Source organism: Hippoglossus stenolepis, chromosome 7 (assembly GCF_022539355.2).
Source record: "Hippoglossus stenolepis isolate QCI-W04-F060 chromosome 7, HSTE1.2, whole genome shotgun sequence".
Classification (NCBI taxonomy): Eukaryota; Metazoa; Chordata; class Actinopteri; order Pleuronectiformes; family Pleuronectidae; genus Hippoglossus; species Hippoglossus stenolepis.
The window spans coordinates 15,983,020-16,009,252 of NC_061489.1; the positions used below are offsets into that span (position 1 = coordinate 15,983,020).

General features: G+C 40.0%; 1 protein-coding gene and 1 long non-coding RNA gene across 17 annotated transcripts in view; both read right to left on the minus strand.

Annotated features, from left to right (window-relative positions):
• Window positions 1–482: 482 nt before the first annotated feature.
• On the minus strand, window positions 483–3,449 carry LOC118112052. Of its 2 annotated transcripts, XR_004697175.2 has the most exons (4): window positions 3,261–3,449; window positions 2,727–2,784; window positions 2,295–2,372; window positions 483–1,260 (listed from the first exon to the last, which is right to left on the minus strand). It is a non-coding gene; the product is annotated as an uncharacterized LOC118112052 (long non-coding RNA). The 2 variants fall into 2 exon arrangements; XR_004697176.2 differs by lacking the exon at window positions 2,727–2,784.
• Window positions 3,450–7,597: 4,148 nt separating this feature from the next.
• LOC118112000 (protocadherin alpha-C2) overlaps window positions 7,598–26,233 on the minus strand; it is a 169,813-nt gene continuing 151,177 nt past the window's right edge. For 13 of the 15 annotated variants that reach the window (XM_035160972.2, XM_047340523.1, XM_047340525.1 and 10 more), the window contains 4 exons: window positions 22,919–22,983; window positions 19,349–19,434; window positions 14,041–14,100; window positions 7,598–10,735 (listed from right to left, as the gene is read on the minus strand). In XM_035160972.2, the coding sequence (XP_035016863.2) occupies window positions 10,431–10,735; window positions 14,041–14,100; window positions 19,349–19,434; window positions 22,919–22,983 (516 nt within the window). In that variant the 3' untranslated portion in view covers window positions 7,598–10,430. The remainder of the gene's footprint in view (window positions 10,736–14,040; window positions 14,101–19,348; window positions 19,435–22,918; window positions 22,984–26,233) is intronic. The other 2 variants (XM_047340526.1, XM_035160957.2) reach the window with 1 other exon arrangement.

The window sequence follows — 26,233 nt, forward strand, 5'->3', positions numbered from 1 at the left end:
TGTTTCTTTTATTTTTTTTACTTTTTATTTATTTCACAAATGAAATACAAACACATCAGGATATGTGACATAATATTACCAGTTTTAGTTGATTCACTTTTTAACCTACAAATAAAACCTGTCGAATAACACATACCTCACATAAAACATTAATCATAATTTATATCCATCACATTAGCAAATCTCTAACAAAACTACATTCTCTTACAAAGCATGCTCCCTTATCTCTTAGTAGTCCACTGAACTAAATAGGTATACTCGCAATCTGATAAAAACCTGTTGATTAAGATTAAGCAACAGAAAAAGAGATGTTTGAACATCATCTCTTATTAAAATATTTGTTTCCAGTTCCCAGTTTTCTTTAACATTCATATTATTATCATTAGATGCATACTGTGGTGCATTAAAGAGTTTTTATATCAGTCTGTTCTTTGACTTCTTCTCTGTAAGTGACAGTAATTGTACTTCAGTTGGTTCCTACATATATTTTCCCCATTCTTTATGTTTCTGAAAGTAGTGTCGCAATTGTAGGCATATATAAAAATCATGCTGGCAAATTATTTTCCTTAGAAGTTGTTCAAATTACTTCATAGTGTGACCCTTAAAATAATTATTTTGCAATACAGATAATGTTTCTAAAAGAGAAAAAGAAATGTCCAGTTGCTCAGGACTAGTTGTTTCAGGACCATGGACAGGGACAACAGGAGGATCACTTGGTTTTGAAGGCTCTTCAACAAACTTTCCATCTGAGTTAATGTGTGTCAGTCCCAGGAAGGTAAAGGACACCTGTTTCATTTATTTGTAAGTGATATCAGCATAAATTAATCCATAAAATATATCTCATATAAAAATCTTCACCAATCAATCTTTTTATTATTTTGAGAAACAATGTGATGTGGGTCAAAAACATTAACACCACTCAAAGAAGGCAGTAAAACAGATAGATATAGGGCAAAAGAAAGTAATCCACATAAATGCAACATGTAAGGATCAAATTCACACACAAACACAAATTATTATAGTTAATTATATTCTAGATTGACCATAATGCTATGCCACAACTGCATACATGTTCAACTACTTCACAACTTTTGCATTGGACAACTTTTACATATGAGCCACAATGAACAGTTTGGAGGGGGGGAAAAAGTCAAAATTGATTGAGTTCAGTTCACAGTTCAGCTCAAATGCTTGCAGTACAGCTGGGTATTAGAGTTTGTTATGCTGGTAGCGGCAAATGTAGCCTGGAACAACTAGCCTCTGACAAGGATTAGAGGCAAGCAACAGAGGTCTAGTCAGTTCCTTTTCTCACTCCACAGACACACATACTTTCCATATTTAAAGTGACATTACTTGAGGCAAATCGTGGGATTTCTATGCAGCTCCCTCTGAAGCCGCAAAGAGCTTTATACAAAGTATTTCAGATATGCAGCAGTGCTCCAGAGTTCTCCAAATAGACTTAAAGTGCAAAAATTGTGGCGCTCCACTTTATAAGGAAATAAGCTCAGAGACGCACGATATACTTTTCCAGTGTCCTTATACACTGGGTGTCACTGAATTACAGATGTACAGCATTAAACTGAACTGATTAAGTTGCAACAACATTTTCATGTCTTTCAAAAGATTACCATTCCATTCTGTGGAATATATCTGGTTTTGATGACCAACCCATCATGTCAGACTGGTTTCTTTTGATAGTATTTGTGGAATAACCAAATAATTCACCTTATTCTGGAAACTGCCTGAAACTAGACTCTAATTTACCTTTAGGCTTAAAACTATAAACAATCTCCATCGTTTTTGCCCTTCAGCTGGTTGTCACATGATATTACAGCTTCAGTACAACGCACCATCTAGCAGCTCCACCTTTTTATGATAATGTCTTTGTCCAGCTCTCTCAGGCTGTGTAATACGTGAAAGCTGGTTTATATTGCTGTATACCAGCCTCAATATACTCTGAGTGCCAAAGTCAGAAATGTGTCCACATAGTTCCTTTAAATGTAACCCATAAATATCAGCTGTAAAGATTAAAGTTAAACAAGTTGGCCAACAATACCACAAGTACCATTTTAATTTCAACAAATTCCACCCCAGCAATAAAATGATCATTAAGTTGCACTGATATCAAATTATTCATGTCGTAACATTACTCTTTCAAGGCGGATATATACAGAGTCAAGTCATAAAATACGAAATGAATGACATCCTGAATTTTGTTTGCAAGAATGCATTATGTGAATTTCTTCCTCACATCTTCTGATCGCACAAAAGCAGTTTTATCTGAATTTACTCACCAGTAGAGTTGTTCTGAAAGACGAGGCATGTCCAGCATTATCCACAAGCAAGGTCGTTCTCCCAGGAAGTACAGTAACCTAAGGAGAGAATTCTTACATTTAGTTTTGCATACTGTAGTTTGAATTGATGGCATAAAAAGCTTGGTATTAATGAACATTTATACTTTACAACTAGCCCGAAAAGCCAAAACATGTAGCTTTATTATTGCATTTTACAACTAGATTATTCAAATGAACATATTCATTCATAATATTAAATTAAATATGGTTTGCACACAAATACAAAGACCAATAGTAGGCTATTGTTTCTCTGTTGAAAGTGTCCAGTTAGTGGAGAAAAGGGGACAAACATTAGTAATGTCTATAGACATTAGCAAAATAGAAGTAAAGCCTGATAAGTGTAGGCGGCAACAGTTTGAAATTATGAGTCACCATGTTGTTGTCAGGATAAAACACTTATTAGCACTGTTGAAAGTTGTTCCTGTTCCTTCTGCGTGGAGAAAAGAGACATCATAAAACTATCACAGAGCAAAAACAAAAGCTGCTGTAGGGAAACTACTGCTCTGAACTAGTGTCTAATGTGTGGAGACTGTTTTTCTTTCTTTTTATTACTAAATTAAATGATATATGTGGCCTTGTGTTGGTGTTGTCATCGTGTAGCCTACACTCGTCACCAAGCTAGCTTTAGCTCTTGTGTTTGCCTATGTGTTCTTGTAAGTAAACAGTGATCTATGTCCTGCTGTGCTAACTTTATTTCATTAAAAACTAAAATATCAACTCCATGTTGAGCTTCAATAAACATGTACAAGTCAATGACAATATAACTATTGTAGCTAACAAGGTGACATGGTTAACTCAGTTAGGCTAACCAACAAACTGGTAGAGCAGCTACAGTAGGCAATGATAGCATTTAAGCTAGTAGCTGACAAACTTAGTCATTCATTAACAAACGGGAAATGTTCCTACCTGATCGTGTTAGTAGCCATTTTGGTTACGCCGTCGACGTATCCATTAATATGTCTGTGTATCGCAGCTCAGGTGCAGAGGAGTTCCTCCTTATTGTTTGTGCTGAATTGTTAAACATTTCGAAGAGAAGAGCACGACATGAACACAGCGGACTGACGGGGAAAGCAGTTTTTTTGGCGGACCGGATGTTTCTCGTGTTCAGTCTACTTCCGGTACCTGGAAACACCTGTTTGAATATTTAAACAGGCTGTCTACGTCAGTGTTAGTTGAGCCACGTTTAAATTCAGGAATATGATTTATAATCTAGATAGCAACACTTATATATTATATTTACACATATATACACACACACACATATATACTTTATGTTAATATTTAAATATCTTTATCACAATATTTTTTAGCTTTTGTTATTTAAAAAGAGAAATCTGATTCTAAACATGATAAAAGCTCTAAATTTGCTTTATGACCCAATTTTGATATTGAAAGTGTGAGAGAGTTCAAATATCTTGGACATTTTATTGCTGGGAAGTTGAAATCTTTCTTTGAAATGAGAACAAAGTATTGTTGAAGAAGTTCTAGATTTACATGGATGACATTTATGAACGTATTGTAAAAGCAGGTACCCACTGGCAGCCTTTATTAAGTTATTTCATTTTCAAAAGAAGTAAACTGCACTGCATTATTGCACTGCATTACACACAGCCTTATACTTGTATACTTAAATAAATGGAAGGGCTGGAGCAGTGACTGTACATTTCCCAAATGAAAAATCATGAAATCATCTGAGCTCCCGTCAACCATGAATGAAAAGTAATATCTAAAAGTAGAATTGCTATAAAAGCTTTTATTTAGTCATAAGAAATAATGACGTTCAAGACTAAAATATAATGCAGATTAAATGTCAAAATAAAACCATACAAAATACACCAAAAGTGCAAAAGTACTTAGTTTCATTACCCTTTCCTTGCTTTACACAATTTTCTCATTATAATCATCTGGTGGCGGAAAGTTCGAATATGATTTTACAAATTGTCTTTCCACACAAAAAAGCTTTTCTTTTGCTTCTTCTGTTCACAAACAAATGTGCCATCAAACCTTGGCCAGGAGATGGCGCCTTTTGCTCAGCACTCCTGCAGATGGACCACATGCAGCACACAGGAGTGAGTGGAACAGGCAGTGTGTCGGCATCATGCAGTTCCTTTCAAACAGGAAGGTTTTTTATAACATGAACGTGAACCTCACTGTTAAATAAAATATATCATGCTGTAACACTTCAAGCAGGCACCAAAACGGTGTGCCACGTCCTGCACGCACTGCATCCTGGTACATGTAGTCCAACACTCTTTTCGCTGAGGTGTTGCCTCATGTTCGCAGCAAGACTTGATGTCGATGAGAACTGTGACGCTCAGTTTGTCACAGAAGAGGGCGAATTCACACAACGTAAAAACACAGACATGTACGAGCATTATAGCCAATTATTATGGCCTCATTGTATAGGTGTAGCAAACACTACAAATCTCTACAGAGATCAGTTATTGTTTCGGTAATCAAGCCTGTTTTCTTGATTTACAGCGGTCATACGGTCAATGTAAAGGGTTAATAATAATAATAATAATAATACATTTTATTTATAGGCACCTTTCAGAGCACTCAAGGTCACCTTACACGGCAGAGATAAAAACACAAGAACAAAAAACAATGTATCAAAAGCATCAATAAAACAAGTAAAATAAAATATATTAATTGAAATAATTAATTAAAGATTGTGTTGCAGCATGCATCATAGTAAACACCATGATAAGTGGGCGATCTATGTTTCATGTGTAGCTTTTCATCTCATTGCCTGTTCCCCTGCAGCATGGTTGCATCAAAATCCAATGTTCCAGATGGATAGTGTGAGCTGTCCATGGTGGTGAGTCAAAGTAACTACAGGATGAAATACATCCCAACTGAAACGCTAAAATTTTATAAAGTATATCAACATTTTTATGTCATTATAATTGAAACTTCAACCCATCCATCAGCTTCACAACATAAACTGCAGGGCTGGAATATATAAATCATTCACCCTCACAATCACACCTACAGCTAATTTTGGAGTGGGAAACTGAATACCTGCAGAACACCTGGCATGGCAAAATATTAACTCCAAGCGGTTCTGGAACAATGAATGCAATGCAGAATCCCTGATCCCCAATTTCTGGGCCACAAACCTGCTGCTGGGAGGCAGCACTGCTAACCACAAATGTGCACATAGGGAAGGCTATAATGCTTCTTCTTTATATATCTGCCATACCAGTAAGTCGTTTAAGTTCACTTGCACAGGCTGAAACAAACGTATTTCATTATCAACCCATGGTCTCACCCTTTTTTATGAACTTCCTTGCACTCCACACACACACACTGTCTCTGAGGTGTAATGTGCAGTGCTGTTATGCCGCAGGCCACAAATTATGGTGCACATTAATCTCTCCATCTCCATCGTGGCTGCTTCCAAGTCACTTCATTTGCCTTCCTCAGCAGGATGATGGTTTTGCTGAGTCACTGCAGCTGGCAATATCACCTCACCCAAACACATACACACTTTGTCCACTGAGGATTTACATACAATCATGTGAGATCATGTTTATCGACCCTTTTCATATTATTAGACCATTTAAGTTGTTTATGTTTGCATATCATACCTCTAAATATTTGTTGTACTTAGTTTGTCAAATCCATACTGCAAAAGATGAAGGCATGCAGGCAACAGCTCTATTTAATGAAGTCTGTATCTATATTGTGTCTAAATTGGGAACAGTGCCCCCCCTCACACACACAAACACACACGCACTCCTTGCATGGCTTTGTTCGCACTGCCATGGTACAATATATATCCATATTCATAAGCCAGATATTCACTTCACTGCTCGGCAGAGTAAACACTGCAGGCTACCTTTCTGCACACTGAGCCAGTTTGCTTGTTTGTTAATTTGTTTGTATAACTCAAATGAGCATAAGTTCAGGAGGACCAGAGCAATTTCTATGAATACTCAGGGGATTGTAGGCATTTTAAATGTGTGGGTGTTTGTGGTTTTTGTTGAAATTGTTGTTCTTCCAGTTAATAGTCAATTAGGAGTTAGAGATACATTTGTGCATCACCAAATCAGCAGCAATAGTCAGCTGTGCTCTGTGCGGCATATGAAAGGACACACCCCCAAACTTCCTCAAGGCCCACCAGCACCTCACTGTTTGAACCCTTGTGTTTGGTAAGTATATGAGGCTGTTGCTATGGCGACTATTCCCCAAATAGTTGTAACCATAGATACTATTTTGTCTTGTCTCCTGGAAATACCAAAATAAAAAGAAGATTTTCAAAGGGACTTTTTTTTTTTTTACATGAACTCTTGAACTTCTCTCAATGCAATATATGTTCCATCTCTGGATGCAAAATGAAAAACAACTCAGCAGAAAGGGATATTTTTAACTTTTTATACTTCAAGAGAATCATCAATATAAAGCCACAAGAACACAGACATGTCTATTTAACTCTCAGCCATATGTCAAACTTATTTTAGTTTGAGAGAACTAATAACTACAACTTCGTAGTGTTTCTAGAACTCTAAATGTCCCTTTAGGAAACTATTGAGTCTGAGTTGATGAATGGATAAAGGTATTGATTACCAATGCTGCATATTATCTAGGCCAGCATGACTGATGTCTCTCTATTTGCCCTTTTTTCTACCAACTCACTCACTGGGAGTGGACACAATAAATCTATTTAGCCACTCTATTAAATTAGGTTGCATTTGGAAGCTTCCTTTCACAAGGGACTGTTTGGACCATCTGTGACCATGGCTTTCATCAGGGAGAAATGAGGCATCGTTGCTGGGCAGGTCATTCTGACTGTCTCTCATCTCTGCAGGGTATGAGCCTTTCTGTGTGCTTGCTGGTGCAGAGAAAGAAGAGTGATGAGAGTGTGTGTGTGTGTGTGTGATAGACGAGAGCAGCCTGGAGTTAGATTGTCAGCCTTGCACTCACTGATGTGAAGAGATGTGCTCGTTCGCGCCTTTACTGATACATTCTTTTCTCACTTTTGTGGAGTGTCGCATTGACCCGTTTTGAAGCTGAAAATGAAAGTCTCTGTAAATAAGTAAAATTCTGAAACAGATTTTAATTAATACTTAAATTATATGAGGCTATCTTTATGTTAAAAAGGCAAACCTAAAAATAACTCCTGTTTAATTCAGCATTCTGTATTTTCACTCCCAGAGGTCAATTTGTTTTTCATTTATTTACATAAAAGACAAAGAAAACCAGATCACCCAAATGCCCCCAAGACAATAAATTCAAAATTTATTTTTAAGAAAGAAAACTTTATTAGTGATTTATAAACAAAACACATTACCACTGTTTCCATCTAGGTAAAATAAAAAAAGTCAGAAAATAAATGAAATAAATGAAATTCACTACTTCACTGTTACAACTGATGAGCGGGTGTACAAAAAAGGTTTTTTTTTTATAACCACAGAACTGGGCTGATCCATTTAGGACAGCACAGTGCCACCATAGTTCACCACCATACATTGGGAAAGAATGACAGCATGAATGCTCACTAAACACAAGAATATACTACATATACCTTTTTTTACACTGGACAATTTTTTTCTTTCATTTTTTGTCTTTTTTTAAGAGTGAAAGGGAAGTGATAGCTCATCATAGGATCATACATATTTCAGTTACAATATTACAGTTTTAGTTAGATCGTCATGTCAAAGGCAGACACAGAGAGTGATTTTTTTTTCTTTTTTTCTTGCTTTGCTTATTCTCAAAAGCAAAAATCATATTTGGTAAAAGAAAAAAAAGACTTGCGTTGAAAGGTATCACACTATAGCATGTACAAATATCTAAAGAGGTTTAGTGGATGCCATACAACATCTGTGGAGCATGAAGATTGTAGTACGTAGATGTTTGGCAAGAGACAGAAGTACATACAAATATCTCCTGTGCAAATAATGAAGAAAAATTATAATACAAAATAATAAAATCATAGCCATCTATCTATTTATATATATATTTCTCTATATAGTATGTGTTTCCTTAGAGCAGTACATGCAGCAGCCACTTAATGGAGTGACGTCATACTGAGCCGCAAAACTTTGGGGGACATGGCAACAAGTTACAGGCAGGGAAGGGGAACCAACAGAAGCAGGTCTTGAGGCATGCGAGTGCCCCATTTTCAAAACCTCCTGAGAGAGGATTGGTGGGATATAGCAGGTGGGATGGGAATCTCTAGATGCCCAAATCTTTTAGCAGGTTTCAATTATTAATGAGACAATCTATTAAAGTCTACGCTTACATTTACAGCGTACGAAAAAGCTAATATGTGACTCAACGATCCGAAACAATCAATGTGGAGAACAACTTTCTTCTCTTGTACCTGGAGGGGGAGGGCCAGCCCACGGCACCTGTCTCCTCACTTTGCCTCCATCCCTTTTATCTGCTTCATCCCACATGGTCCCCTCTCATCAGTGGCTAAGAACAGGAAAATGAACAGCATATTCACAAGTTAAAAGCACTGAACCGTTTTGCACTTAGAGAGACATCTGACAAGAGTTCAGGGCGTCAACCCCCGACTGGGCTTCCCCAGGCCTCATCCACATTACTCCATGCTGTTCCCAGCACACCACAATGTTCAGCGCAGGCCATTCCCAGGATTGATCCTGAGCAGGGGGGGTCAGAGCGGGGGTTTGGGGAAGTGTCTGAGGGTAAATGTGGGGAGGCATGAGACGTAAAAAGCAGTTAAAACTGAGGGAGAAATAAAACAGTGCATGTTGAATCTCTTTCAAGACCAAATGAAAGCAGAAGACTTCATCATCAGATGAAGAGGCAATTGGTGGGATGGGTGACCATGAGGGTAGAAAAGGCTGCTGGGGGAGGAGAAGTTGGCTCGTGGCAACTTGGGGCAAGTACAAGCAGGTGAGCAGTTGTAAACTCAAGGTATCAGGTAAGGACTGGTTGCTACCAAACATTCAAAGCAGAAAGCTTTAGGCTTTTGCTGCAGCAGGGGGATAAGAGAAGGTGTTATCAAAATCTCGAGGCTCTCCTAATATTCTGTACTTATTTTCATCAGAGTCCACTGACTGAAAGCGGAGTCACAAGCCAGCGCAGCTGGACTCTTCCCTCTGTGGTCCTCAGGAGAATGTGAGGTAACTTCCCATCCCTCCATCTTTGCAGAGCTCTCTGCATTCCTCAGTTGGTGTTCTGGCAGAAGATGAAGCTCTCTGTGTCCTTCAAATGCAGTGAGCAAATACAGAGTGATTTCAAAGGATGCCGCTTCCATCCTGAGAGAGTTGATGTACACATGTGCACCGCATAGGCAAATGTGCAGGGCAAAAAGCTTGCAGTGTCTTGTTCTAAGCACATTTCTTTGATGCCAGTTGTTTTTCTCTCTTTTTTTATTTTTCTCCTTCTCTCAAGTGCTTTATGTGTCCACCTTGCCACGGTCAGTGTGTTTTCTCGTGTTTGCATGTTTGAATGTGTGATCATGCGTGTGTGTGCATGTGGTTTCATTGAGATCTTAGGAAACACCAGGTATTACCAGAGGAATCTGCAGCAGTGTAGTGTTAGCCTTAGTTTCAGTGACTCTCGTCTGTGCTATTTACAAGTGGTGTGTGTCCAGCTCCGCATTTTTCTACGTCGTTCTTCTTTTCCTTGGCTGGCACAGAGCTTTTTGTTGTTCTTGTACAAAGTATTTGTCTCCTTTCTGAGAGAATGGTTTACACATCATTGTTGGGGAGGGGGTAAGACAGAGGTGCCAACGTGCCCATGGGTTAGAGGAGAAAAATTGAAGACGGGGGCAAAGATTGGTCCTTCCTTACAGGAAAGGATGACTGACTCCAGGTGTATAGGCACATAGGGGCTTGGAGCAAAATCAATCATTTTATTGTTTATCAAGGCAAGATCAATAATTTACCCCAGAAAGGGACTGAGGGTAAAATAAATCGTGCATAAGGCCAGGTTCAGAACAGAGAGAACTTGATATTGTTATGAGTGAAAATAGGTAATATAGTGAAACTGGGAAATCTATGGTAGTTTTCACATTTTCTTTTTGCCCAATGGACTTTGGTTGGTACCTCTGTTTTAACAACGCCCTTTTCTTCTTTGCTGTTTTCTCTTTCTGCTCCTCTACTCATCATCATCCTTCCCCTTATCCTTCTTGTCTTTCTTCTCCTTCTTCTTCTTCTTCTTCTTCTTGGCCTCCTCCTTCTTCCCAAAGGTGATGAAGTCGCTCTTGTCGTCCTCTCCTCCCTGGTTCTGTCTGATGGATATTATGGCCGGGGAGCCGGGAATGATAAAGGCCTCTGGGGGAACCTCGCCAGGCTTCAGGTGTTGTGGCGGTGCACCGGGACCGCCGGGGCCATAGCGAAAGTGCCAACTGTTGCTGTCTACACCAGCGCCCATTGGGGGGGACACCTCTCCGCCTTCAGCATCTGAAAGAAGTAGAGAGGGAATCAGGATAGGTTATTATTTGGTTATCAAATTAAAGCAGCTGTTAGGATTTTATTACTACTCACAGACAACATCAAATCTGCCGGCATTTTATTCCACACTCTTTGAATTGTAATGTAGAAAGCTACAAATTACAGGCTGCCACCACTTATTATTCATTGGCTAAACTCTTCAGACACCCTGGGTGAGATTTACCAAGCTGTTTGCACCTCATTCATAATGCATTCTGCACCTTAATGAATGACATGACTGCTGTATATGAAACAGGCCCACCAGCTCGAAACGCACAATTTGCCTGTCATCTGAGATTGTTTCTGTCCATCACTGCTGCACGTTTAAGGGAGCGTGGTACAGACAACTGAAGAAGATATGAGGAAATATGATTGGAAAAAGAATCAGCCATTGAAAAACAGATGCAAATGTGCAGATTTGTGCACTTGTTTTAGGTCGTGGAACTAAATGGGAGCTTTGCAAGAACAAAATGACTAAAACGTGGGCAATGAATCTGTCTCCCTCCGAGGCTTACATCTATGGCACTGTTGTTCATGTCAATTGCCACTTGTGAGTTAATTCGTAACTGCCACAATAAGAGAGAATAATGTTAAGAAAAGTCCACACAAAGAAAACACATTATTATTAAGTAAATGGTGGGTCTAAGTGCTTTTAGGAAGGTAATGGACAATCAGTCTGTCTCTGTACAGTGTATAACAAAGTTGGAGACAGTCTACCAGATTAAAAAAAGTCCCTTTCACTTTGGCTGCTTCCTCACAGCAATGACCTACTTGCCACACTTGTCTCACATATTCACTTTTATTTCTCAGACTCCTTTTCTGAGTTCTTTCCAAAGGGGGGGATTAAAAGAGCCGGGCTCCATCCAACCAGAAGGAACAGTGTCTGGAAGAAGAAGTCTGACCTCGGGAAGTATCCAAGACAGAGAATACCCGTCTTTCCTTACCCAGCCAGGCCCAAAATATCTACACAAGACTGTTGGTTTCCCTTTTCTTCATGTTGCATCTCTTACACAAAGTGAACAGTCATCCTAAAAGCAGCTGGACAAAGAGACTGCAAACGTAATCCTGACTAAACTATTACTGAACAAGGTGTGGGATGTAAAGTGAAAATCATCCAGTTATGATGGCCTGTGTGATAGATGATAAGGACAGACTGATACACCCTTGTTCTTCACTACATCCGTTATAATCACCACAAGTCTAAAATGTGGTTTCTATGTTTTAGTTTGGCTTTTAAAATACTGAATTGCTTTGTTGTACAGATGGATAATTATAATAATGAAAACCAATTCAGCCATATAAATAACAAGCATTATTACATTTTATTTGTGGAGATGATGAACTATATAGGACTCCCCTATTTCAAATATGATGTACTATTCCCCTTTTAAATGTTTATACTAGCTTTTTGCTAACTCTTCTTACTCGATTTGCAATTACCAAGTCTCATGAGATCTGCTCACAGTCAAAGATCTGTGAGGTAAATCCATGGCAAACATGACCCCTGCTGCTCGGCATACAATCCCAATCTGTCACAGACGCACGCAGTGTTCCAAAGCTTCTCCTTTGGGCAGGGAAAATGCCCAAGTTCAAGCAGATAATGGCGTTTAATTTTATTTAATCTTTTTATGTCACACTAACATTATTCAGAACCCTGCCCCGAATTAAAGATGCAAAGATTAGCTGATTAATTGATATGTTGATGGTTAGAAAGTTAGTCTGCAACTATTTTGATAATCAATTTATTTTCTTCAAACATTCCCAGGATATAGGTTTTCCAGCTGGTTAGAAAAAACAAGCAAGATGATGATTAAGAATATTAAAAAATATATATGTTTTGCTCTTTCTTATGAAATCATTAACAGTCAAATTGTGAGCAGAATAATAGATTAAATAAATAATCATTGAATTATTGAAATGTCATTTTTTGGCATGTTGAATTCAACTGAATATATTTGGAAAAAACAGACGCAAGGACCACTGTGTAAGGATTATAACAACTGCGACAACACAGCTGCAAGAGCTGCAGAGACTGAGGAGGTTAGGACAGGACAGCCTAGATCCAGTCGCTGCTTCCTCCACATGAAGTCACAGCAGAGACAGCTAAAGTCACATTCATTTACGAGCAAAAGAGTCTTCCCCCAGTTGATAAGTCTCCCCTAGCAGAAACATGACCCTGATTCTATAATCCCAACAGGAAGAAAAAAACAGAAACAGAAGAAAAGGAGCAGAAAAATCCACTGAATCATAAATGCAGAATACTGGAGTGCTGGCAAATGCTTTGCTCCACAGCGTCCACTCTCTTGCCCTCTGAGAAATTACCTGTCTAAGTCAATGTGTGAACTTGATGAGACACCAGCGCAAACTTGCATTCATAAACAAAACATCACGGCAGAGAGTGATGAGTCATGCTGAGAGCAGACAGATGGAAGAGGGTAAGGCAGGGCAGGGTAAATCGCTTAAAAAAGGGTCAACGTCTCAAAAAAAAGGGCAGCTGTGTTTAACTGTTAAAAGCTCATTTTTTTCTCTAATATTTCAACATTTACAGTCATTAAATGTGAATTGACGTGAGAAAGGAAACTACATATACATCTGTCACCTTTATATGTACCCCTTTACCCCCCCTTATCTCATTTCATTTTCTCTTCTTTTCCATCCTTCTCTTCATTCATGATAGTTTCGGCCTCACCTCACCCACCGCTCATCCCCACACAACCATTTCTTCTGTCCGATTTGTCGACGGCTGTTGCAGAGCAAAACTCCCTCTCTCTCCTCCTCTGCTCTACTAATTGCGCAAACTCCCTCCTTCTCTTTTCCCTGCCGCCGCCGCTGCCGCCACCACCACCCTCCTCTCGATCTCTCGTTTGCTCTGACCTTTCATGTAATCTAGCATGGAAAATCTCAGCCAGCCAACACCCGTCCCTCCCAGTTATTGACAACAGTCTTAATCATGCCTATCAATGTTTATGGTAACATTAATGTGATTGGGTATTAAGCAGCTTGTCCGTCACTGATAGCTATCAGGCACATTAGAGACGAGGACGGTTTAGTAGTTTCATAGTGATGATCATTGCACCCTATTACATTTTAATGCTCTCTATGTGAAATGCTAAAGTGACACTGTAGACAACAATTTTCATCACAGTCTGGGATTTTGCTGCATCTTCCCCTGAGTTTGATCTCCAGAGTCGTTAATCATCGGAATTTTGCTCAAGGTATTTACAGCCAGTTAAGTCAGCCAAGCTCTATTTTGCCACATCTACTTTATTCATCACCTTGTCTCGCCAAACCATCGTCCAGTTGGGCAGAAGCGCAATGCAGCGTTAGATAACGAGCTGTGGAGGAAGAGGAGGAGGAGGAAGAAGAAGAAGAAGAAGAGGGGCCAGGAAGTACAAGGATGCAGATATTGAAACACGATGCTTACCACCAAAAACAGACAATGGATTTAAAAGATCCTGAAGGCATGTGATTCATTTTGTTTTTCCAAACACACACACACATACACACAGCGGAAGTGGAGAAATCTGTGAGTGATGAGAACAAACAGTCTGCTGGGACCGCACCCTTCTCACAGACAGTACCTTTGATGGTTGTGTGCTGTAAAAGTGTGTGCGCACATTTTGATAAAATCACAATGTGTTATTGTTGTCTCTTGAAAACCCGAATTTTCATTCCTCTGTGTGTGCTTTCTGCCTAGATGGTGACATAAGTATGATTTTAGGTGCCGTCATAAATTACCATATTGGTAATTAGAGAAAGAAAAGAGTCATGGGAGTAAAAAAGTAAAAATTGTTGTAGGTTGCCGGTTTATGTGTGTTTATGTGTGTGTGTGTGTCCAGCGTCTTGTTGTCTGCTCCCACCAGGATCATGTGGCAGGTGCTGGACACAAGTAATCCAAAGTGACAGGACTTAACACAGTAAAAACAACACTGAATGTTGGTGTAGGAGTTTGGATTTGTTATTTGCGTATCTATGTGCAAGTTCAGTCTACAGTATGTTAACGTGAGTGGGTGCTATGACAAAGAATAAATAAATGGGAAGGAGAAAAGGATCCATTCTCCAGAGAGAAAGAGTGAGAGAGCTGGCAAGATATTTAAAGACTTTGAAAGTGCAGGGTGGGAATAAAAAAAACAACTGAGACAATAAAGGAAAGCAAATATCTGAAGTCGAGAATAGGAAACAGAAGGGGAGGAGGGATTCAGGAACTGTAAAAAAGCCCCTGACAGCTTCTAGACTCTTCTACCGTACCTTTCTGATGTTGCCAGAAATCTTTTCATATCCCATATACATCAACTGAAAGGCCACAGCCAAAAAAGGACTCACAGCCTTGAATTTAATCGACTCTCTATCTTTATCCCTTCTTTAGCTTTTTTTTTATCCAACACTCAGATAAATCACTTTAATTGTACTTTTAATTCTCACCTCTTTCCTGATGAGATGGATGAACAAAGTAAATTAAATGAGGACATGGGTCTAAAGCAGTTCATACACTGAAGTCCTGAGGAGCAAAAAAGAAGCACAAATCCTCAGCAGATTATTGTCTTTTTCTCCATCATCGCTCCGCACTGACTTCCCCCTCACTTGGCCTTTTGCCTTCACCCCTGAGTCTATTTTTGCCTTGACAGGTGTCTACTGCGGTTGGCCGCTGCTAACTCAAACCAAATCTGTCGTTCTCTCTGTTCCCTCTGTGTACGTGCTTCAGTGGGTCTGCGGACTGGGCTGATAAAGAAAACGGCAAACCTGCATCCACCTCTGCAGTACGCCGCCCCGGTGTATGTAGGTCACTCTTCTCCCTTCTGTTCCTCACTCTCCCCCCTTACACCTCTTACCTCTAACTCTCACTTTCCAAACACATCCCCTCCTTTAACACTGTCTCCCTGCCGTCCTCTTTAGCGTGTCCTTCACCTGATGCCACAGCCAGCTCTTAGCCCCCACCCTCTTCCTCCAGCACCTTTTGTCCCACACCATATGTTTGCACTCCCCTCCTCTCGCTCTCCTCTCAATATTGGGGGCTGTGAATGGTTGCCGTGGAAACTGCATCCTCCAGTGAAGCAGTAGGACATTGGTGGGAGTCATGGTGACAGTGCTTGTGCTGATGGAGAGTAATGCTGCAAGCTCTCTCTCTCTTTCTCTCTCTCGCTCTTCTTAGTCTAACCACTCTCCCCTAGCAACAGCAGCCTCACACAGCTTCCTCCCTTTCCTTCTAACACTTTGCGACATTCAATCGCTCTGATTTACTTGTCGCCACTCCCTCCCAAACAGTTTATGTCCATCACTTCTCCATCTCCCTATGCACCTTATCTTTAGTTGTTTAGTCTCTTTTCTTTTAAACCTAAAAGAGAGCTAACTGCCCATTTCCCTCTGTTCTGCCCATCTCTGCAGGGGATGGTTGCAATTCTGCACAGCTCTCTCTGAATGTGCTGTGATAGACAGAGAGAGAGAGAGAGAGAGACAGAGAGAGAGAGAGAGAGAGAGAGAGAGAGAGAGAGAGAGAGAGACAGAGACAGAGACACAGAGAGAGCAGAGAGAGAGAGAGAGAGAGAGAGAGACAGAGAGAGAGAGAGAGGGGGACAGGGGAGAAGGACATGGGAGTGAGGAATAGATAGGGAGAGGGAGTTAGACAGTGAGCAGAGCCCTGATTTCATTAATGCTGGTCTGTTAATCTGGGCGTGGGCTGCGCTCCATCTGTCCCGGCAGGAGCAGCACACAAAGCATTCAGCCAAAACACACTTGGAAACACAGCCAAGCACACACATCGGCACGTACATGCGAAAACACACAAACAAGAAGCAGTGACACGCACTAACTAATGCCAACACGCACACTCTAACTCAGAGGGGAAGAGACAGGGGCGTTGTCAGCTGTACCTCCGTGTCTCACATCGAAACAAACTATAGACAGCGAGACACAACAGCACCCTGGTTCTGTACCCAGAATGATACACTTCCCTCAACAAACCAAACTGGTACATAATCCTGCTTCCCACCTCAGGACCACAGTGTGCAGAATAAACAAGACAATACAGCTATATATAGCCCAGTCTGACTCATAGCAATGTGACAGGCCACATCGAATCAATATCTCAATTTCTTTCATTTTCGAGACACGATGAACAAAATCAACTTGAAAGTCAGAGTACAAGTCTTCTTCAATCTTGTCTTCCAAAAGAATGTTCCACAAATATATGCTCTTCATATCATCGGACATTCTAAACCAAGAATTATCCTTAATCTAAACCTAAAACTTGACCTGAAGCTAACACTGCCCTGAGCTACTATTTCCATTCTTAACCTGGCAGAAAATGAGAGAACGAAGGGACATTTAGCCCTGAGGCAAAGCAAGGTTAGCGTGCACATAATGTGTTCTTCTTGAACTGCCACAGCTAAATTAGACCACCTTAAATCCTCACCAGCTGATCTTGTTATCGCCGACCCACCCTGAAGACGTCACTGCTGTCTGTTCTGTTCTCTCTCTATCTCTCTCTCTCTCGCTCTCTGTCTTTGACTCTCCATCCCTCTATCTTTCTGTTTCTCTATATCTCACATTGTGCCTGCAGGCTGTAAGTCCTCAGCCAAGGCAAGAAATCGATGGCGGAGCTGAGGAGGCTGTGCGTATGTGCGTGCAAATAGGAAGAAGCAGTAGTTAGTGTGTGGGTAGTTTGTCTGCCTGCCCAGCCCACCGCCTCCTGTCTATAAAAGACACCAGGCCAGACCATCTCCAGCTTCATAATTACGACAAATCGCCTCTTTATCTCAGCGTAATTGCGTAGTCGTACACGCTTCAACCTTCTTATTGCACACACGTCTGTCTCGATCTCTCACTTGTCTCCACCTTCATTTTTCCTCCACCAGGACAGTCTTGTCTCCATTTCCCTCTTAATCCTCTCTGATCCCATTCCCTGTCGTCGTGAGGAAAGTCAGGGGGTGACAAGTGAATTCGGGCACCGACACTGTGGTGCAGTGCATCGTTGGTCTGGGATCTTGGTTTGGGGCATCATAACCAATGACATTCACATAACAATGTCCGTGAAATGCCATCTAGCATTGAGCGTGCTGTCATTTTGTGTTTAGTTTTGCTCTGATGTTCCTGTTCCTATGCTCCAAGTAGCACTGTTTTCTGATAGGCTCCTTTGCAGGGTTTTGTGTGAGCCATGGTGCTCAAAAGATATTTTGCTCTTTTGTTGTCTGAAAATAAAGTGACTTCTCTGCATCGAGTGTGACCCTCTCCCGTCATCATTAGTACATTAGAAGAAGGCTCCAGTCTTTTTAAGTGAGTTGGCACACAATGCTTTTAAGTCTGTTCCTCTGTTAAAATATCCCTGCATTCTTGACAGCAATGATGCAGCAAACAGTTGAATTTAGACTTAATGGTTGTCAAGCAACAAGCAAAGTTGACACTTACATGTGCGACACTTGCCTGCAGCTGATTAACACCAAAAGTGCTGCGAATAATTGCCACTGTATTTAAATAACTTTGTGAATTTGACTCGGTTTCGCAATTTGACACACTGTCTTGAAGCTGAAATTAGTTTTTTTTTAAATTACGCTCTACATTAAGATCCATCACTTCAGGACTACCAACATTAAAGTGCACATTGTCTGATGTAGCTATTTTACAGCTACGATATTGTGTTTTATTAACCATTTCCACATGTTTATATATTGCTTTTAAGTGTTACATAGTGGGATTTAGGTAAAGAGTTAACATATTCTTAATAGCCCACATCATCCATCCCTATAATCTTGGTCTTTGTTCAGATATGAATGAGCTGCAAGTCAGGAGATATCCACATTAAAAGGTGAGGGAATGTAATTATGTTTTATTAGTCTTCTCTAATGTATTCTCTAATGTTTGCCTTCTGTGGTTCAGTGGCTTATTCCTCTATAAACATCTTGCTGATAATACAATCAACTATTGCCCTTCTCTCTCTCCCCGTCTCTTTCACTCTGTATTGTCTCTCTTGCTGCTACAGGGAGCAGAGATATCCATCTCCGCCTACGTAGCTCATGTCATTTCCTCTCCCTGCAGCAGTGGGAAGTGGTAGAAGTGGGTTGGGGCGATCTTGCAGGAGATATCTCTGTTCTCTTTTTTTAACCATTGCTTTCTTGTGGTTCGATAAACTCTTGAGGAATGTACAGTTATTGGTATAAGATAGTCTGAGCTCATATTTGTCGCATTCTGCGTCATGTTAAGTGTGTTGTCCAGAGATCTATTAACTGCACTTAGAAGGCTGTGACTAGAGCCTGACAGATTTATTGGTTTGATGATTATTATTTTTTTTATTATTTTACAGATACAATGCAGAAGAGATTTGCATGTGAATGTGTTTTTTTTCCTAATTCAAGTTCTACATATTAGTTTTTTGTTATTTATAATAAAGTGTATAGTTAAATTGTACAATATCAAGTTATGGGGATTTGATAACATCTTAGAAATAATCTTTCATATATATAAGCTAGGATATCATTATCATAAATACTTTACTCCCTAATATCTATATTGACATCAGCCCCCAAAAAATCAATATCATTCAGACGAGGAGGTTATTTGTGATCATCTGAAGGCATCTTCAGTGATTCTTACCAGCGGCACTGGAAGCAGTGGGCCAGTTCTGAACCAGGACCCCCTGGGCTCCTTGCATTACCGAAGACTCCTCCATGTGCACTGAGCTGGAACACACACAAAAAAAACATTCAAATATTAAACACCGTTTATAAATCATCTCACGTGCAGTACCTTGTATACTGTGTTAGATTAAACTGCAAAACACAAGCTATCCATATATGTGATTTTATACTGTGCTAATTCTATGTTCTGATTAGGACTATAACATAAATTCCAACATATTCAACTGTCCCACCTCCATATGTTTCCTGTGGGTGGTGTGGTTGAATTTGGGCTGGGGTAGCAGCAAACACTCTCCCAGAAATGTGACATTCAGATTAGGATTAAACTATTCACCCGACATTTTCCTGATATTCTCTGGATTATGGATTACAGATGGCTGTCCGTAGATTTTCACGCCCCCTCTATGGGATTTCAGCTCCATCCCCCTTTACGGAAAAACTCCACATTCACTGAAGCAATAAAAAAAAAAACTGCTACAGAAATGCTGCCAGGAGAGGGCTTACTGGACATTATCGTATGGAAAGTAAGATTTTAGTTATAAAGATTCAGGTATCCAGGTGAAACATCCTTTCTGACATCATCCAAGAAAGGAGGGCAGCATTTTTGTTAAATGATCAGAACCAAAGCATATTACCCTTAGCCACAGACATAACTAATCATAGAAATAGTCGAATGAAATCCTTTTTTATCCTTTCTCTGTGATTTGGCCATACCACCCGTAGTTACCTTCAATCTGCTGGGTTTTAGCAGCAGATTAAAAACCCTCTCAACCCAGACTTTATTTTGTTCAAGTAAAAAAAAATATATATAAATCAGATTTAAAACATTTGAACTCAAATGTTATTAAATCTAAATAAAAAACAGGATTCTGACTATCAACTGCCCCAAAGTGTAAAAACCTTAACTAAGCTCTGTGTGAGCTGGTATATCTTCTTTTTTTCTTCAATAACTTAATATTCACAAATTTTTTTTCTTCTTGAGGCTTTATCAAATATCTTGAGAATTAGGGAGTATTTACATAGAATACTGTGTGTATGGGTCGGCAGTTTATTAGTGCTAAAGACAAAGAAAAAAGATGTATGTATCTAGATCTCTATTTAGAGTGGTTCTGCAGAGAACAAAAGTGATCTAGCCACGGAGGCCATTTTAAGTGCAGCTCAGCATCATCATGCTGATCAAATATTAATGGCAAACACTGGATTGATGATACACTTTTCAGACGATGCCTGTCCTTCTCTCTCATTTCTCATCATCTCATATTTTTCCTACTGTCTCTAACCACATGCTTCCTCATCATTTTCCAGCAATTAAACGCTCTCAGGCCAAATTTGTTTGTTGAAAATTACAGTTACAGATACAAGCTCCCAAAAACCCTATTTGGAGGAAATGTTGAGCATTAAATAAAATTAAATAGGTCGCCACCATAAGACGATGTTTGGGTGCATGAGCAAAATCTCTTAACGAAAACTGATTATGCCAGCGTGTACTGTAAATACATTAATATTGTATTAGGCTTGGTATTTGGTCAGGATGAGATACAACCTAAATCACATCAGAGGTAGTGAGACCAGAAAGACTTAATATGTTAGCACATTAATGCTCATTAATCTCTGCTGTAATTATGAGGTAATCTATGTAACATTAATGACACTCACATGCTTTACTCTTGTTAATCTGACATGGACATCCCAGAGTACACACATACATACATGTGTGTCTTCACAGAGTACGTGCACATGATGAAAACACATCTAAACTGCATTACATGATGTAAATTGCATATAAATTGAGACAAAGATATCAGAAACTGCATTATGCTTCTACGCTGGACAGTGGTAGCGAAGTATGAATAAAGATCAATAATAGACATGAAGGAACACATATTATGATGTGCATAACACACGTATGCATGTGTGTGTGGGCCTCAGGGTGAAATAACCCAAATAAATAAATACTGTTTAGCTGGAGCAGTGAAAAACATTAATGCGATTGTCTCTGCTGTAACACTGTCAACACCACTGAGATATACTTCTCTGTGTGAGTGTAAGTATGAATCGGAAATCCCTATTACGTCTGTTCAAGGCCAATTATCTAAAATCTATCGATACCATATCTAACTATAAGGCATGGATAAAATATAAACTATACAGATATGATAACATAGAGATAACCTAATCGAGTCCACATAATTAAACCAGGCACTATTTGAAATTATGGCATCATCTCAAGAGCATGACCCTTGATTTGATCATGTCCATATGATCTCACAGCATGTGACGGCCCAGTGTGTTAGGGGTGATGTGACCGCTAGTGTGTTCATGGAGCAATCCCTGCGTCCCTGTTATCCATCTGTCCACCTGACCACCTGCCCTTCATCCACCACTGACCACCTCTCTGCTCATCCTTCCCTCCTGTCAGTTCTCCATCTGTCTGTTAACATTGACAAAACCATTGCTTCTCGCTATGCTGCTTCTCTCAAATTTCACATTCAATTGTTGTGATTAATTATCAAGGTAGAGATTTCAGTCGATCAATTTACAATGATGTGTTTATGTGTAAAAAGGTGAACAGTGAGGGTAGATATCCTGTTTTGGAACTGACTGATCCTAAGTCCCTCCTCTTCCCGTCAGTGCTGCAACCACAGCTGATCAACAGCTGCGGCAAAGATGATCTCAGACAGCTTTACTGCCACTGACATGTGAAAAATTATAAATGCTTCATCTGGGAGGGCTGGTGGTTCATTGACGGGTGTGGCCCTGACCTGATTTTTTTCCTGTTCACTTTTAATGATGTTCTTATTTACTCCATCCCACAGATTTAGTGACATGTAATGAGCAGATTATACTGTGCAGTAGACCCCAGTGTCAGTTAAACGTCAACACCCACACTTAAAGGTAAAGATACTACCTGACTGTTAGTATTAGGTCATTAAAACAATAAAACATGGAACAGCATTACTCTGGGTTGCATCCCTTCAAAAGATCTACATGTACTGGTTCTCTAGCATTAACCAATTTAGAGTGAAGTAAAAGGAAGCTAGTAGATATGTAAGAAACTTTATCTTTTAAAATAAAATATTAAATGTATTAATTCGAAAATTAATTTCCAAAGGAATGTAACATCTTAGGTGAGAAACCTTTGCGTTAGAAACACATGTTTGGGAATAATCATAAAAGAGACTCAGTGACAATGTACTGCATTGGTCTCTGTCACCTTCAAAGTGACAGAAGAATGATATTGTAATATCTTTGGCTTTTCTAATCTCAATATGCTTTTACATTTTGAATATACAGTGTACCTTATCTGCATAATTACGCCACTTTCTGTAGAATACTTAAGGTTAAGTTACAAGACTCCCAGCATCAACTGTGGTAATAAGTCTGGTGTAAATCGTGCAGGATTTGGTTGTTTGCGTAAATCTTCATAGATCATCAGGTGGGACAATTTGTTCAGAATAAGATGAAAATGACTGGTGAGGTATGATGAGCTTTTTACTGCAAAGTGTCACACCGGTGGGATGCTTACCTCTGCATTACACCTCCTGCTCTCAGGGAGGCTGAATATCTCCAGTCGGCATTTGGCGCCTTGGGCTGCAAGAGAAAGCGAGAGGGATTGAGTCTTAAGTACAGACGAAAGGCAATACCATCTCATTAATAAGTCATGGAGAGAAATGCTTGTGCATGTGTGTTACACACACACACACACACACACACACACACACACACACACACACACACACACACACACACACACACACACACACACACACACACACACACACACACACACACACACACACACACACACACACACACACACACACACACACACAATGCAGCAATAGCTTGCCCCTGTTTTTGGAGAAAAGTCAGTGATTAAATTGAAGCTTATAAGTGCATATCCTGCACCCTTCTCCATTCCATGTCCTGTGAAAAAAAAATGACTGAGATTTTACTCCAGCGGTCCACTGACCCTGGTACTGTCACACTTTGGACCTGAGAAAACATGTCCAGGGTAGGTCCACTAACACTGGACTGGTTGTGGTACACTTCAGTAAAGGGGACAAATTGCAGAAAATTCACATTTGCTGTCCAAAGACTTAATTCAAAGCTACTACTTTATACCTCTACCTTCCCTTCTCTTTTACCTTTATCACATCACAATATCCCAAACTGTACAAATCTGTCATCACAAATGCATTTTAATATCAAGTTGTTTTTCAGTTATGTTCACTGATGGTTTCAGAACGACCCCTTCTAACTTCTGTATTTTCTCTCTACCGCTGCATTCCTCCATTCAGTTCTGTATATTCACCACCCACTCTCTTTTGCTGCTTTCTCCCGGTTACATCCTCTTTACACGGATCACAACATTGAGTTTCACTGGCACAGAGTCTGCTTGAGTCACTATGACAAATCTCACCATGGTAACTGTGCTGAGCAGTCTACATTTTATACCCTCCACCCACTGCCCTCCGTTATTTCTCTCCTGAAGGACACAGGTGGAGGGAGACGGGGATGGGGGAGGGCAGATGTCAGATTAACCCAGTCAGCTCGGTATGTAGACATAGACAAATCATAACAGAGTGACACAACCAGACATCTCCACAAACTCTGCCCATCTGCCAGTAGTGGACACTTAGTGACATTCTATCAGTGTCAAGAAAAAAGGTAAAACATCACAACCTGATGACAATTTAAATTCATTAATTGGTTGAGATTGTTCTTTCAGATCACAGTCGGCTATTTACCTACAGGACCACATGAGATTACATTTTCTCTAAACTCAAGCTAAACCACTGACAGAGCTGAACCAATCTGACTGAGGGCACTAAATTCTCGCTGCTTGGCCATGCAGTTCATAAGAGACCCATTTGCAATCTAATTTCCTTTCAAATATGACAGATGTTCAGTTGCTGCTGAAGCTGCATTGACCTCTACCAGTCTGCAGTGGACATTCATCACCCTTGGAATCCAATAGTTGGTCTTAATGAGAGAAGCATGGTATTCCTCATGGAGTCTTTCAAACAGAGCACAATGTCGAGTGCTGTAGCATGTGCAACACTTATTCATACTGGAAAATAAAGGTGAACTGGATTTTTGAAGACAATCACTCATCAAAAAGCAATTAGTGTTGGGATCAATAGTAAAAGGAAAAAGACAAAGATAAAAAAAGAAAGCCCTCTGTCACAACATATGGGAAGAGAATGAGAAAAAAAAGGCCAGATTGTCCACAAATAGGACTAAACTGCTTTGAAAAAGATTTCCCCTGCTACCCCTGAAGGGAGAATAGCCTGTCTGGTCGTATGGTATGAGCACATAGAGACATACCGGCATCTGGAACCTAAACATGTCTGCAGTCTCCTAAGGGAAGTGCCATATGCAAAACTAGGAAAATTCCAAATAACACAGGAAAACAAAAACAACAACAACAACAAAGAAGCAAAAATATGAAACCAATTCGACCACAATGACAAGACATCAGTGCATTCTGCTTCATCATTTTAAATGGAGTAAATAAATGTGGAGATTAAAAAAATAAATGATTCCTGTGTATTAATTTCCTTGTGTGGCTGTACATTGTCTAATCAGGGAATAAAGACCAGTTTCTGTTTGGCCACCCAACCCCCCTTTCTCGCCTTTTCCTCCATCCTTCCCTCTCCCTCTCGGAGAAGACTCCTATAGCATGGATACAGAGCTCACACCTCCGACATCAACACTTTGTCCAATCACCTTACATCCCCCGCCTCATCTGTGTGGAGCCAGCCAATCCACGCGCAGCACGGAGAAACACATCGCTGCCACTTAATTACATGGCACAAACAAACATGATTGACATTTAATGAGGAGCTGGTCAGATGATAAAAGAACCATTCCTTCGACGTTCCTCTTTTTATCACATATTTTATCCCACATCCTATTCTGCACTGAAGAGACAGACCCACTGAGGCTCTGGGACAAACACGATAATGAAGAAAACAAATAATGTTTGTGTTATTCTATTAATTCATTGTTTTAGTATAACTGCAAATTATGCATATTTATGCATCAACCTTATGCAAGGATAATATTAAATTATGCTCTGATTTAGATGAAGCTCAAGGCAAAGTCTGTGCCATAGTCTTGGCTCTTTAACTGATTCTCAAACTCTGGCTTTCTGTTCAGTACCAGAGACGTACGTGACTAGAAGATGATTATTTTGGTGCAGTGGGACTGGTGGCCCCTGTAGCTGGCAACGGTTGCACTATTTCCCAGACTCTGCCTCTCTATAGAGATGACCACTGAAAGCCCTGTGGACATACTGGACTTATTAAGGCACACAGCCCCAAAGCCGACAAATAACACTGAGTGTTTGGGGTCATAGGTGAATAAGCCACTGAAATCTGTCAGTCTGTTTTGAAAAGAGAATTAAAGATTAAGAAAAAGGGAGCAGAGACAGAGCGACCAAATCTAAGTGTGCATGCCCACAACACACACATCCCACAGAAGCTACCCACACTTGTATTTAATATTAAGATACAGACTGGAAGATAAAATGTAAAGGTAATGATGGAACCGTAGATAAGGTGTTGCTAGCTCTTTCTTAGAACTTAAAAGACTAAGCAAATCCTGAGACTGGCACAAACGTTCTTAGATATTCTCATCTTCGATGCAAGTGATAGAAATACCTGATAAATGTTCATACCACTATGTTCTAGAAAAACAATCTATCTGAACAAGCAGCAGGAAAATGCATAAAAAAACATAACAAAACATAAAACACCAGATGAAACAGCTCCAGACCTGTAAATGTCAACTGCAATCCTACTGCCTGAACACTGCCCTAGAGAAAAGCCTGAAC